The sequence below is a fragment of the Vitis vinifera genome, chromosome 12, assembly GCF_030704535.1.
Source record: "Vitis vinifera cultivar Pinot Noir 40024 chromosome 12, ASM3070453v1".
Classification (NCBI taxonomy): domain Eukaryota; kingdom Viridiplantae; phylum Streptophyta; class Magnoliopsida; order Vitales; family Vitaceae; genus Vitis; species Vitis vinifera.
Window position 1 is genome coordinate 8767925 of NC_081816.1, and position 14988 is coordinate 8782912.

At 38.4% G+C, this 14988-nt stretch overlaps 3 protein-coding genes and 1 pseudogene across 3 annotated transcripts; all 4 read right to left on the reverse strand.

Moving 5' to 3' along the window:
* Positions 1–297: 297 nt before the first annotated feature.
* LOC132254742 (threonine--tRNA ligase, chloroplastic/mitochondrial 2-like) lies at positions 298–1969 on the reverse strand. Its single transcript, XM_059740971.1, has 3 exons — positions 1673–1969; positions 1143–1520; positions 298–633 (listed from the first exon to the last, which is right to left on the reverse strand). Exons 1-3 carry the CDS (start codon positions 1952–1954, stop codon positions 313–315), a joined length of 981 nt encoding a protein of 326 aa, XP_059596954.1. The 5' UTR covers positions 1955–1969; the 3' UTR covers positions 298–312.
* A 1616-nt stretch (positions 1970–3585) lies between these two features.
* On the reverse strand, positions 3586–5320 carry LOC109123473 (exopolygalacturonase-like). Its single transcript, XM_059741233.1, has 4 exons — positions 5118–5320; positions 4720–5028; positions 4092–4607; positions 3586–3992 (listed from the first exon to the last, which is right to left on the reverse strand). The coding sequence occupies exons 1-4, from the start codon at positions 5244–5246 to the stop codon at positions 3756–3758; spliced, it is 1191 nt and encodes a 396-aa protein (XP_059597216.1). The 5' UTR covers positions 5247–5320; the 3' UTR covers positions 3586–3755.
* Positions 5321–5915: 595 nt separating this feature from the next.
* Positions 5916–8257, reverse strand: LOC100251116 (exopolygalacturonase-like; annotated as a pseudogene).
* Positions 8258–8395: 138 nt separating this feature from the next.
* LOC100256277 (threonine--tRNA ligase, chloroplastic/mitochondrial 2) lies at positions 8396–13173 on the reverse strand. Its single transcript, XM_002270952.5, has 8 exons — positions 12666–13173; positions 11815–11961; positions 11540–11687; positions 10820–11073; positions 10287–10664; positions 9469–9777; positions 9023–9223; positions 8396–8914 (listed from the first exon to the last, which is right to left on the reverse strand). The coding sequence occupies exons 1-8, from the start codon at positions 12999–13001 to the stop codon at positions 8654–8656; spliced, it is 2034 nt and encodes a 677-aa protein (XP_002270988.4). The 5' UTR covers positions 13002–13173; the 3' UTR covers positions 8396–8653.
* Positions 13174–14988: the final 1815 nt, after the last annotated feature.

Genomic DNA, 14988 nt, shown 5'->3' on the forward strand with positions numbered 1-14988 from the left:
TAGAAGCTGAGTATACATGTGTGTCCGTCACTAGCAAAACCCGAGCTTGGATTGGAGGAAGCCATAGTGGAAAATCAACCTGTATAGATTTGCAAAAAGAAATCATTTGTCAATTATACATTTGTATATGATTCATTCAATTTGAATCAATTCCATAAACTCCCCTTGTAAATGACAGATCCAATCTGTCTTGATCTGAACACTTCATTAGAACTTTGGGATTGCACAAGAGAGACTGGGATGTATAAATGACAGTTCTTTCCCAGTCTAATTCAATTGTTAACCCCAGATCAACGTTTGGGCAACTTTGAATTAATAACTTGCCGGTATAGTTGAGCACTGCCACTTCCTTCCAAGAGCATCCTCAATCTTGAGATCAATCTTAGGACCATAAAAGGCACCACCACCTTCATCAATTCGATAGCTCCACCCCTTATCATCCAAAGCATCTCTAAGTGCAGATGTTGCTTTTTCCCATATATCATCAGCTCCCACAGCTTTCTCTGGCCTGGTTGAGAGGTTCACCTCATACTTGCTAAAACCAAATTGTAGTAATATTTCTTCAATGAGATCAAGGACTCCCCGGATTTCATCCTTGATTTGATCTTCTAAGCAAAATATATGTGCATCATCCTGCAAGAAATGTAAAATAAAAATAGTCATCCCAAGGTTTTACCCAAAAGACCATGTGGTATTGTGACTTTGGCAGACAACAAAAGAAAAAAACAAAGATGCATCTCCCCTGCTGTATAGGACATATAACACACATCAAGGGGTTACAAGCCACCTCTTCACAGGCTCCATGAGTGATATTTTCTACATTGAACACTCACTGCTTCCAAACCAATTGGGCCAGATAAATTTCTTATTCATTAGAAGGACTAGTTGAATGATGGGTCAAATCCCAAAAACATGTCCACATTGACGGACTAAGTGATGGATATAATGCCCTGTACAATCTACTCAATAGTATGCTGAATTCCTAATATTAAATCATGATAAAACCCAAAGGCAGGGCCACAACCTGAACGTCTATGACCCAAGGTGTCTATAGAACATGCCAGAATACAACACCCAATGCCAAAAACATCCAAATGTATAGTCTGAGTTTCCAAACATGCATCTGAGATTAGATAATGTACCTGTGTGAAACCTCTTACACGAAAAAGGCCATGCAAGCTTCCGGATAGCTCATATCTGTACACTGTTCCCAGCTCTGCAACCCTGATTGGGAAATCTCGATAGGAGTGTAGCTTCCTCTTGTAAATCAAAATATGGTATGGACAGTTCATTGGTCGGAGTTGATAGAGTTCATCCTCAATTGTTATCTGACTGTACATATTCTCTCTGTAGAAATCCAAATGGCCACTGGTCTTCCATAAATCAGCCCTAGCAACATGTGGAGTATACAGCAGATCATAGCCATGTTCTATATGTATTTTTTTCCATGAATCTTCTATAATATGCCTAACAATGGCACCCTTTGGATGCCAGAACACTAGACCTCCACCAGCTTCATCCTGCAGAAGTTTCATCAAGAAGCCTAAGATATTAAAGGAATGAATTCATACTAGTGGATAAGGAGCAATCCAACAATAAAATTGAAAAGAAGAAAACTGATTTATCAATCCTCACTCCAAACCATTCTGGTACAAGTCCAATAGGGAGCTACCTGTATAGAGAACAGGTCAAGATCTATTCCAAGGCGTCTGTGATCCCGGCGTTTCGCCTCCTCTTTGAAGTGAAGATATGCTTTCAATTGTTCCTCATTCTCCCATGCTGTGCCATAGATTCTCTGCAGCATCTGTTTCTTCTCATCCCCTCTCCAGTAAGCACCAGCAACGGATTCAAGTTCAACAGCTTTCCTGTTGCAAAGAGTAACCTGCGGACCTGGCCATGGCACCAGCGTGGGAAGTCTGGGAAAGTACCCCAATGAAGAACCTGTGGTTGGCATCAGTGTCAAGAACTGCACCCGTACTAACACCCAGAATGGCGTGAGAGTGAAGACATGGCCTGCTTCCCATCAAGGCACTGCCTCTTAAATGCATTTTGAAGATATTGTCATGAATAATGTTGGCAATCCCATAATCATAGATCAAGAGTACTGCCCCCATAACCAATGCAATTTGAAGGTACTTTTAAAGGGAATGAAAATTGCCATTTTTATTTCTTATTTTCCCTCTTTTTCCTTTCATTTTCATCGGTCTGGAAATTAACTTTCCATTGTTTCCAGATTCCATCACGCATTATGCTCAGCAATGTTAGCTTCAGAAACATCCGGGGCACTACCTCAACTCAGGTTGCAGTCAAGCTTGTTTGTAGCCAGGGAGTACCTTGCGAAGACGCGGAGCTTGGTGACATCAACTTGAAATACAATGGAAAGGTAGGCCATGCCATGTCTCAATGTAAAAACATTAAGCCAAATCTACTGGGCACGCAACTGCCAAGGACTTGTGCCTAATTAAGCCTTTCAAAGTCTGAAGAAATTGTACTGCTTCTACTATATATACAGCTACCCCCTCATGCTTATGCGTTTTCTAGTCGATTGTTGAACCTTAGAGAAATATTTGAACGCATAACATAAGAAAAATAATCTGAATGGTTCGAAAATTACACATTTTACCTCATTTTGACACTTTTCCCCATAATATTTTTATAAAATATTTCTTCTTCTCTCTCTTTCTTCCTCTCTCTTTCCATTTCTTTGTGTGTTAACCACATCAAAATCATCTTTCATTGATGCACATGACTCCTTTGATCCGTCACAATTAATTAAAACAGCTGCCTAATGTACTCCACTTGGAGACTATTTAACCACATCGTTCATACCTTGGCATCATACTATTTAACCACCTCATCTCTGCCACCTTTCAAAATCCAATAACTATATATGGGAAACAGTACTTGTTTTGGATAATGTAGGTAATCCATGTATCAAATTCTGACAAAAGAACAATTGACCTCACATTTCTAGACCCTTAATTTTGTTCTCTAATTTCACAATACATACATACTCCACATTTATCCTCATGTATTTGAGTTGATTGGAATATTGATCAAGTATTTCAAGTGCATGTGTAGAAGTCTTAAAAGGTTGTGTTCAATGTGTAAAGATAATTTGGAAATTAAAACACAAGTAATTTGGAACTCGGGTTTCAAATCAATTTTCAAGTAGATTCTTGATCAGAAATCAAATCCAAATATATATGTTTTTCTCCTTTTCCCTGTCAAATCAAAATTCCAACTTCTCTCTTGCACAAATCGGAGATTTCTGCTACTGGAATCAGAACTCCAAGTCAGATTCTCATCTACAATTGAAATGGAAATTGGTTTCATCCTTGCGGTTCAAATTGATTTTTGGAATACTTGCACATTCGAAAGGAAAGTAATGTACAGATTTTTCTCAGCTCCACCTCACCCCAAGCACATACCAAATTTATGGTATGAACTTGGTTTAGATTGAAGCTTCAGTGTGTATGTTGGTAGCTAAATCCTCTTCCATATATGAATGCCTATGTAAAATGAATGATTAAATGGTGAAAACATCTTTTGTTACGAGATCAAGAACATAGCTTCAATAGTATATGAACAAATGTTTCATGAATTTATGTAGATTCTGTTGTACTGTTACATTCTTAAAATCGGTTATATATTCACCAATCGACTAGCATGCGAATTGGCATGTAGAGGGTGCCATATATGTAGTAGAAGCACTACAATCTTTATTTGGATTTGATCAGAATCTGATGGAAGATTTAAGCAGCTTGGGCACAAGTCTTTGGCTGTTGTGTGCCCCATAGAGTTGCCTCAACGTTCTTACATTGGGAAGAGGCAGTGCCTTCGGGTCCTGTGTATTTCAAGTCGATGTTACCAAGCTCCACCTTTTGGCATGGCGCTCCCTTGCTACAAACAAGATTGACAGCAAGCTCAGTTGAGGTTGTGCCCCGGATGTTCTTGAAGCTAATATTGCTGAGCTTAACGCGCGATGGAATCTGAAAACAAGGCAATGAAAATGAAGTTTTAAAAATGGGGGTGGGGGGAAGAAATGTAGTACTAATTGAGTCATATTTTCCATTTCCTCTTTTAAGTACCTGTAAGTTGCATTGGTTATGAGGGCAGTACTCTTGATCTATGATTATAGGATTGGAAACATTATTCATGACAATGTCATGAAAATGCATTTCAGTTGCAGTGCCTTGAGGGGAAGAAGGCCATGTTTTTACCCTGACACCATTCGTGGTGTCGGAGAGGGTGCAGTTCTTGACCCTAATGCCAATCACAGGTGCTTCATTTTTGTACAATCCTAGACTTCCCACACTGATGCCATGGCCAGGTCCACAGTTTACTTTCGTGATGTCAATTTGTTCACTGCCATCACCAATGGAGACACAGTCATCTCCCGTTTGTATGGTTGAATGAGTAATATTGACCCCCCTCGACCGTCCAATGTGAATTCCATCTGTGTTTTGGCTATCTTCTGGTGCAGTGATTGCAACTTGGAAGAAAGTTATGTTCCTGCACCCCAATACATTTATATGGAACTGTTTGCTGTCCTTTGAAGTTATGTCCTTGATGATGCTGTTGGTTAGGAAATTGAACCTCAGATTCTGTAGTATTTCATATCCAAAACACGAGAAAAGAAACACCAAAACTTATATTGTTAGTGTCCTTACAATATGAAGCACACAAGCGTTGATATTTATGTATGTATGAGCTTACGATAGGAAGCTGGTGGCAATATTTGGTTCTGGAACATTTTTGACCCCATACAGATTGTCCTTGGCCATCAAAAACCCCATAGCCGGACAACGTGAACTGGTCAAGGTGTTGGAAAGCAACCCAACCAGCTTGAGGTTTGAACCTGCTGGTATCCACTGGGGCCCTCACAGTGCCTTTGACAATGAGATTGATAGGAGCCTTGCAAGGGCCTTCAATGGTTACTTGGCCTAAGGCGTATATCCCAGCTGGGATCACAACTCTACTTGCAATAGGCGAGGCACAGGCGGCTTCCCAAGCTGTAAGTAAGGCCTAGGAAAACATTCAACAAACAAATAAGTTTTTCATAGATTCATGATAGATTAATCGTATTACCTCATTATAATCTCATCGTCTTTCACCTGGCTAATATCGGTCTTTCCATCAGCCTGGGCACCATATTTGGTAACATCAAAATATGTATCACCAGACACTTCTGCGACAGATGTTAGCAATAACAGAAGAGAGATTGCTGCGATATTCAACTTCATGCCTATGTTTTCCGTTTCCCTCTTCTTTGTCTGGTAAAATCTGTATGCAACAATGGTGAATCCCCATTCTTTTGAAACCGATTTATACTGTAACAAGAGAAGCTCAACACCACCAGAACATACATCCAATTTTAGTTAACCAAGTTTTATGGTGTTCATTGGGTCCTGATGATTGGAGTCAACTTCCTTCCTATTTAGCCTCACATGGCAAACTCTCATTCCTCAAAACCCTTTTTTCGGTTTTATTTCAGCCAATCACAACCTGTCATTGCAGAGAAGAGTAGACATCAACATTTTTCCTAATTTATATAGGAAATCTTGTCAATATCTCACAAGCCTTTGAGAAACAGGGCCCAGGGTCCATTAGATTTGTGATGGGTACTCTGTAATGCATCACCATTTAAAAAAGAGCAGATTTATCTCCAAAATCCTTTTTGATTTTCCATCAGACAAAGGAAACCTGGATTGACAATATACTTTGATCATTAGGAAATTGTTTTAATACTGTGCCCTCTAACTCTAGGGTTCTTAATTAATTATATCCTGAAAGATTACCAAATCTAGAATTCTTGGCTATGAGCATCATTTTTTTTTTTTTTCTGATATCAAGTTAAAGCCAATGTGTTGTCTCAATCTTGTGAAAATGGCCTCTTATGGGATGCCCAAAAATGAGAAAATAAACTGGAGTGAAGCATCTTTGCACATAGGGCTAATTCACATTGTTATAGTTCTATTCTGTTCTTTATCAAATAGTAAGCCATACAAAAAAATATAATAATGTAAAACTATATTTCACCAATCAACTCATCATGCATGCAAGCAAGCATGAGTCCAAGCTGTGTTTGGTTCACATATTTCAGGGCCTTCTTTTCCCTTTTATGTCAAGTTGATGTCACTGATATCTACAGTCTGGCATGGCACCCCTCTGCTACAAACGACTGCAACCTGCGTTCCAGACATGCTACAAATGCCTTGGAAGCTCACATCGCTGATCTTAACTTGCGAGGGAACCTAAAACCAAGAAATCATCAGATCAATAAGATGTTTTTTTTTTTTCCCTTTCTTGTTACTACATTGAGCGACTAGTACCTTTGCTTGGCATTGATCATATGGGCAGTATTCTTGATTGATAAGAATAGGATTGCCGACGTTGTTCATGATAATATCCTCAAAATGCAAGTCAGTGGCAACACTAGCAGGAGAATCCGGCCATGTTTTAACCCTAATGCCATTCATTGTGTTGATGAGGGTGCAGTTCTTCACAGTAACTCCAACAACAGGTTCTTCATTGTGGTACTTCCCAAGGCTCCCAACACTGATGCCATGTCCAGGTCCACAGGTTACTTTTTCCACGTTGATGTGTTGGCTGCCATCTCCAATAGAGAGAGAGTCATCTCCAGTTTTGATGATTGCATCCGAAATATTAACCCCAGTTGAGCGCCCCATGTGGATTCCATCAGTGTTTAGGCTATCCCCTGTTGCATTGATGGTGACATACTGAAGAGTCATGTTCCAGCAGTTCAAAATGTCCATGTGAAACAGCTTGCTGTTCAGGGAAGTTGTGTTGAATAATCGAATTGGTGACCTTAGTGAAACATAAGTTCTGTTCACAAAATCGAAGACAACGGAAAATTCGATAAGAAAGCAGACACAAGACCAAAACAACAAACATGAATACAGAACTACATTAGCTTGGGACATGGAGAACATACTACAAGTAGAAGGTTGCAAGTTCCAGTTCTGGCACAATTGTTTTGACCCCAGGCAGTGTGTCCTTGGCCATCGAATGTTCCTCCTCCTGAGATTATCAAGCTATCAATGTCTTGGAAAATGACCCAACCATCCTGCAATTCGAACCTGTTGAGGTCTGTTGGAGCCTTCAAGGTTCCTTGAACCCGAAACCCCATGGGAGCCCTGCATGGTCCTTGAAACTGCACTGGACCGACCACGTAGGTTCCTCCTGATACCACAACTGTGCTTGGATCTGTGCATGTGCATGCCACTTTCCAGGCACTCATGAAAGCCTGTCTAAGAACATGGAAAATTTACAGAACATAACAAAGAGTTAGAAGTTGAAATTGCACCTGAAAAAATAACAAGGTTCGTTCATTTCACCTGGCAATCCTCTGACTTCCCATCTGCCTTTGCTCCATATTTTTTTCACGTTGAAATCAGAATGACCAATGCTTGCCAGAACAATAAGAAAATAGCTGCTGAGACCATTTTCGGACCCATCTATCTTTTAGCTTGTGTGTTTGAATCAAGTTACATCTTTTCAGGCATTTATAGTGCAATTGAAGATTCACAACTCCACAAAATCTTCAGCCTAATTTTATGTAGTTTCATCTTTGATTTCTCTACAATTTGAGAAATCATGATGGACAAGGACACTGTGTTCGCAATGGTCGTGAACAAGCTGTACTAATTCTGGATTTTATGAGTCCGCATTTGATGTTGGAAGCCTCTATACCTAAAAACGCTGGTTCAAGCCAGCCAACTATTATCCTACGGGTTTAATAGGTGAAGGCCATGTGATGAGCCTTGTGGTCGCTTTAAATATATAAAGGTGGAAAAAGATCTTTTATGGAGTAATGGGCAGTATCTGTGGTTTATGGGCATTGAGCCTATCCAATAGAACACCAACTTTTTTCACCTACCTAATAGAATTTACTCTTTCTGATGTTTCGGTATCAAGAAACTGTGCAGCACTTACAACTTGTGGCTTTAAAGGGCAGCCCTATAGATTCAAACCCTTGACACCCCTTCCAATGACTGCCCCACCCTGCCACCATCCCCAAACACTGCCTCCACCACCTCCAACTGCCACGCCACAACCCCCACCTTCCCTCCTCCCCAGATTGACTGCCTCATGTTGGATCAGTTCCAATAAGTTTTTGTGGAAGAAGCTTCTATCTATGAGATACAAGGCAACTAATTCAAGGAAGCTAATTTTGAGGGAAGTGCAGGTATGTGATTAATGCAGGCAATCAGGTGGTTCAAGCTGCTGTCATTCAATTATACGTTTCATTTCTCCTTACTAGATTTTTCAATCCTACAAGCATGTATAATACCGAAATAGGTACCGGAAATAGACATAAGAAACTGACTATAGGAAAACATAAAGGTGGGAACCGCATTACACCATAACAGAAGCAACAAGAATGGTATCAACTTTATACTTTCAGCCAAAAAAAAGAAAGAAAGAAAGAAAAATTCAACAAAATATCTTGACAAAAAGTACTGGAAGCTAAAGAGAAGATGATTTCATCTTGATAACAACTAATCAAGAATCCAAGAATAAATATAAGAAAACATTTCAGGTATACAAATCCTCGAATATAAGTACCATGGGGAGTTTTGCTGGCACGCAGATACCCATCCAATTCGATGACAAGCTTTTTGCATTTTTAAAATGATGTTCTGTTTTCTGTAGCAGACTTGGTTCTGCTGATAAAATCTTCAACTATCATGGTTCCAAGCTCCCCGCCAAACCTAGATCTAACTGTAACTGTTTGTGTTTCAACTTCTTTGGGGCCCACAACTGCCATTAATGGGATTCTCTGCTTCTCAGAATTTCTAATGAGCTTAGGAAGGCGCTCACCATGACAAACTTCAGCCCGAATACCATTAGCTTTCAGTTTGTTGGTCACCTCATTGCAGTACTCAAGCTGTGTAAACACATGGAATTTGTTACTCAAAGCAAAGATTATAGCCACAAGTTCTCAGGAAAATGTCTGAAACTAAATTTGTAAAAAAACAATAGAAGCTGAGAATACCTGTGTGTCCGTCACTGGTAAAACCCGAGCTTGGATTGGAGAAAGCCATAGTGGAAAATCCCCAGCATAATGCTCTATGAGAACTCCAAAGAATCGCTCCAAGGATCCAAGAACAGCTCTATGGATCATGATGGGTCGTTGCTTTTCTGAGTTTGAGTCAACATATGTAATGTCAAATCGCTGTGGCAAATTGAAATCAACCTGCATAAATTTGCAAAAAGAAATCATTTGTCAATTATACATTTGTATATGATTCATTCAATTTGAATCAATTCCATAAACTTCCTTTGTAAATGACAAATCCAATCTGTCTTGATCTGAACACTTCATTAGAACTTTGGGATTGCACAAGAGAGACTGGGATGTATAAATGACAGTTCTTTCCCAGTCTAATTCAATTGTTAACCCCAGATCAACGTTTGGGCAACTTTGAATTAATAACTTGCCTGTATAGTTGAGCACTGCCACTTCCTTCCAAGAGCATCCTCAATCTTGAGATCAATCTTAGGACCATAAAAGGCACCACCACCTTCATCAATTCGATAGCTCCACCCCTTATCATCCAAAGCATCTCTAAGTGCTGATGTTGCTTTTTCCCATATATCATCAGCTCCCACAGCTTTCTCTGGCCTGGTTGAGAGGTTCACCTCATACTTGCTAAAACCAAATTGTAGTAATATTTCTTCAGTGAGATCAAGGACTCCCCGGATTTCATCCTTGATTTGATCTTCTAAGCAAAATATATGTGCATCATCCTGCAAGAAATGTAAAATAAAAATAGTCATCCCAAGGTTTTACCCAAAAGACCATGCGGTATTGTGACTTTGGCAGACAACAAAAGAAAAAAACAAAGATGCATCTCCCCTGCTGTATAGGACATATAACACACATCAAGGGGTTACAAGCCACCTCTTCACAGGCTCCATGAGTGATATTTTCTACATTGAACACTCACTGCTTCCAAACCAATTGGGCCAGATAAATTTCTTATTCATTAGAAGGACTAGTTGAATGATGGGTCAAATCCCAAAAACATGTCCACATTGACGGACTAAGTGATGGATATAATGCCCTGTACAATCTACTCAATAGTATGCTGAATTCCTAATATTAAATCATGATAAAACCCAAAGGCAGGGCCACAACCTGAACGTCTATGACCCAAGGTGTCTATAGAACATGCCAGAATACAACACCCAATGCCAAAAACATCCAAATGTATAGTCTGAGTTTCCAAACATGCATCTGAGATTAGATAATGTACCTGTGTGAAACCTCTTACACGAAAAAGGCCATGCAAGCTTCCGGATAGCTCATATCTGTACACTGTTCCCAGCTCTGCAACCCTGATTGGGAAATCTCGATAGGAGTGTAGCTTCCTCTTGTAAATCAAAATATGGTATGGACAGTTCATTGGTCGGAGTTGATAGAGTTCATCCTCAATTGTTATCTGACTGTACATATTCTCTCTGTAGAAATCCAAATGGCCACTGGTCTTCCATAAATCAGCCCTAGCAACATGTGGAGTATACAGCAGATCATAGTCATGTTCTATATGTATTTTTTTCCATGAATCTTCTATAATACGCCTAACAATGGCACCCTTTGGATGCCAGAACACTAGACCTCCACCAGCTTCATCCTGCAGAAGTTTCATCAAGAAGCCTAAGATATTAAAGGAATGAATTCATACTAGTGGATAAGGAGCAATCCAACAATAAAATTGAAAAGAAGAAGAAAACTGATTTATCAATCCTCACTCCAAACCATTCTGGTACAAGTCCAATAGGGAGCTACCTGTATAGAGAACAGATCAAGATCTTGTCCAAGGCGTCTGTGATCCCGGCGTTTTGCCTCCTCTTTGAAGTGAAGATATGCTTTCAATTGTTCCTCATTCTCCCATGCTGTGCCATAGATTCTCTGCAGCATCTGTTTCTTCTCATCCCCTCTCCAGTAAGCACCAGCAACAGATTCAAGTTCAACAGCTTTCCTGTTAATATTTCCAGTATATTCAACATGAGGCCCAGCACAAAGGTCCCACCATTCACCACCTGCAAAGTGATAGAATAAAATATCAAGTGAAGAATAAAAAATAATAAATAGGTATATTTTGATCAACTTAGGTATGCCAAAGGAACCTTAAGAAGAAATTAAACAAGTAATACAGATAAAGACGAAAACAATGTGAAATAACAATGCAGAGATGAAAGCATTTATTATATATTTACTTTTCCAAAAATTTAAAAAAAATTAACAGAAAAGGAAAAAAAAAAGAAAAAGAAAAAGAAACAACGCAAAAATTCAGATTACACAACCTAGCATAAACAAGGAACAACTCTCTGATTCCTCCTTTAAGTACATATCTTCATGGGTTTAAGTGTTATGAGTGTTTGTGTGTGTGTGTATAGCTGTAAATAAGCAATTAGATGTGAATCCACCACATAGCCATTGAATAGAGAAATTGAACAGTGCCTTCAAGGTTAATGTCCATACAGCAAAAGATGTTAATCCCCTTACCAATATGATAGATGGTGATGGGATCTTCCTGGATGCTATCCAAAATTTCCATTTTATATGGTTCATTGACAGCCATTATTCTTCTCTGAGCTTCATCTCTGGAAACTTCTTCTCTAATCAGTGGTAAATTTCGACCAATGATGCGATCCTACAGATGACGTAACAAATAAATTCCAGACCCTGAAACCACCGGCTAATGAATATTTTTCCAAGTTCACGACCTTCCACACTATAAAAAATGACATAAATGATACTTGTGAACAAATTGTACTCACCATCTCTTTCTTGATCCTCTTCAAATCTTTATCTGTCAAAGGCTCCATATCAAAATCATAATAAAACCCATTTTCTATCCATGGACCAATTGTCACTTTTGCATCCGGGAAGAGCTTCTGAACAGCCATAGCCATTACATGTGCACACTGTATTCATGTATAAACATAAAACAAGTGAATTTTGTGAAGTTGGTAGTACAGCCAAAAAAACTGTGACAGAACCGACCATATATGCACCAATATTCAATTTCAAAAATAAAATATGTAGCACTAAAACTTACTAAGCAAAGTTGATGATGGATTTTTACATTTTCTCTGGTTCAAGTATCCAAAAAAATTAAGACTTCAAGATAAAATTTGTTTGGATTGCAAAAAAAACAAAACCACGGAAGTTCCTTGTCACTGAGTTGGGCCAACTCCTAAAGTTGTAGTTGACCGCATGGCATTGGAGCTTTACAGTGTCTAATTGCTTTACAAGCCAATAGATTTGGAGTCGAATTTAATTTCCTAAAACCTCAAAATCCACAAAAAGAACCAAGCAAATCCCTAGTGAAAGGAAAGATTGTCAAATTCCAGAAAATTGAAATTCCAGAACTTATCTTAAGCAACATTATCAAATAATTTCCACACAATGAGCTAAATCAACACCCTCTCCTGCAAAATGCCACCCAAAAGCTAACAAAGCAGCCACTATCCACCATTTAATTAAATTTCCACCTTCACTTCTCCTCAACACCAAACAAAGCTCTAACTTTTCAGGTTTTTTCTTTTCTTCTCCGTCATGCTCTCAACAACCAAACAGAATCCCTAGACAAAAAAACAAACAAATAAATAAGTAAATAAAAGATTACCGTATGGCGAATCCTCAGGAGACGCTCAGACGATTCATTGGTGGGAAGAACAATTTTTTCAGGCGGAGCCTCGCCCAAGCCCTTGTCATCAGCCAAAACCGCAGAATCAGTGGAATCAGTGGAATCAGTGGCCACGGCCGAAGATGTAGTGGACAGTCCATGGGCCTTGTGATAAAGCGGCAGCACCCTGATTCGGCTCCGACTGAATCCTCCGGAAATCGAAACGATACGCTTTAGCGGACATCGATAATGATGAAGAAGTTGGTTCGAAGTGAGTTTGAGAGAGGAGGCGAAGAGAGAATGAGAAGCGGCCATTCTGTGAAGAACTAGCAACATGGCTGAGGCTAGGGCTCATTCAAAAGGAAACGGTGGGTTTTGTGTGGTAGAGATTTTGTGAACGAGTTGGATGTGACTTGTGCCCCTCTGTTTGGTTACTGAGAAACAACGAGAAATTCGAAAGTATCAACATTAGCCTCGTCGAACGCACCGTTTTGATAGTAAATCTACCAAAACGCACCGTTTTGCTCCCGTCTTAAATTCATTTACCCTTATCTTTTAATAAATGGGTGCCTAAAATTATTGTTCTATTGTAAAAAGAAGAAAGCAAGAAAGAAAGAATAAAATGCATGAGAGTCTATATAATTTCATTAGGAATCCTACCATTTTATAGGAAGTTACACAAGATGATCCACAAGTTACTATAGTGGTTCAAAATCTCATATTTTATAACACTCTCCCTTAGATATCATAAGAATATGTTTCATTAAAACCTTATTAGGAAATATCCTATAGAAAAAACCTTAGTGAAGGAAAAATAGTACAATATTCTTTTGGATTACTATAACTATCTCGTTAAAAACATTACCAGTAAAACCCAATAGGACAAAACCTAGACAAAAGAAAAAAGAGTATAGTGGTAGTGATATTCTTTATCAAATAGCTCCCCCTATGTTGACATGATTATATTTTCTCTAGTAGCACAGCATAGAGATCTTTGAGTCGACGTATTCCAATGAGCTTCTTAAGTATTGCAATTGATAATGTCTTTGTGAGTAGATCTACTAAATTGTCACTTGATCTTATCCGTTGAATAGCAATTTCATCACTTTTTTGGAGTTAATGAAAGTAAAAAACTTGGGCAATATATGCTTAATTCTATCACCCTTAATGTATCATTATTTAATCTGTACAACACATGCAACATTATTAACTTGGTAGCATTACCTCTTATGGAGGGTAGTCTGCATGTTTCCATTATTTACTTGATTGATTTCCATGATATTGTCATACCACCATATATAAATACATACCTCATTTGAGATCGAGCTTTGTGGGAGTCTAAAAGATAGTCAACATCTACATATTCAAACAATTAAGATTCTGATCCTTTGGAATAACATAGACTCATGTTATTTTAGTACATGATTGATTTTATTCTAATGTCTTTGAGTTGGTGTAGAACTATATCTCACAAGTAAATTAACAAGGAATACAATATATGGTCGTGTATAATTTACAAGATTCATCGGTGTACCAATAATACTGTAATATGGTACTTATGGGCCAAGTAATTATTCATTATCTTCTTAAGGACAAAAAATGTCATTTTTCACTTTAAGTGAAGGAACTATCATCAGAGAATTTAATGGATGTGATTTATCCATATAAAAACACTTCAAAACTTTCTTAATGTATGTTGATTGATGTATTAAAACTCCATCTGGAAAATGCTTGATTTGCAGGCTGAGACAAAAAAAAAATTCTCAAATTCCCGTTTCAAGTAATTTATTGTTCTTGTGAGCTCTTCAGGAGTTCCAACAAGATTTAAGTCATCAACATACACTACAATAATTGCAAATCTGGTTTCTAATTTCTTAATGAAAATGCATAGGCATATAGGATTATTCATATACTCTTCTTTTAGCAAGTATTTGCTAAGGCGATTGTACCACATGCGTCTAGATTGCTTTAATTCATACAAGAATCATTGTAACTTGATTGAGTACATGCTACGAGGCTTTTGTACAATTTGCTTCAAGCAATTTAAATCCTTCAAGGATTTTCATGTATATATCATTATCCATGAATCCGTATAAATATGTGGTAATAACATCTATGAGACGCATATCTAGTCCTTCTGGGACTGTCAAACTAATTAAGAAACAAAATGCGATTTCGTCCATGACGGGAAAATATGTTTCCTCATAGTCAATACCAGGTCTTTGCAAGAAACCTTGTGCTACTAATCGCGTATTATATCTTATGATCTCATTATTCTCATTGCATACCCATTTATACCCAACGGGCTTTACATCTTCAGGTG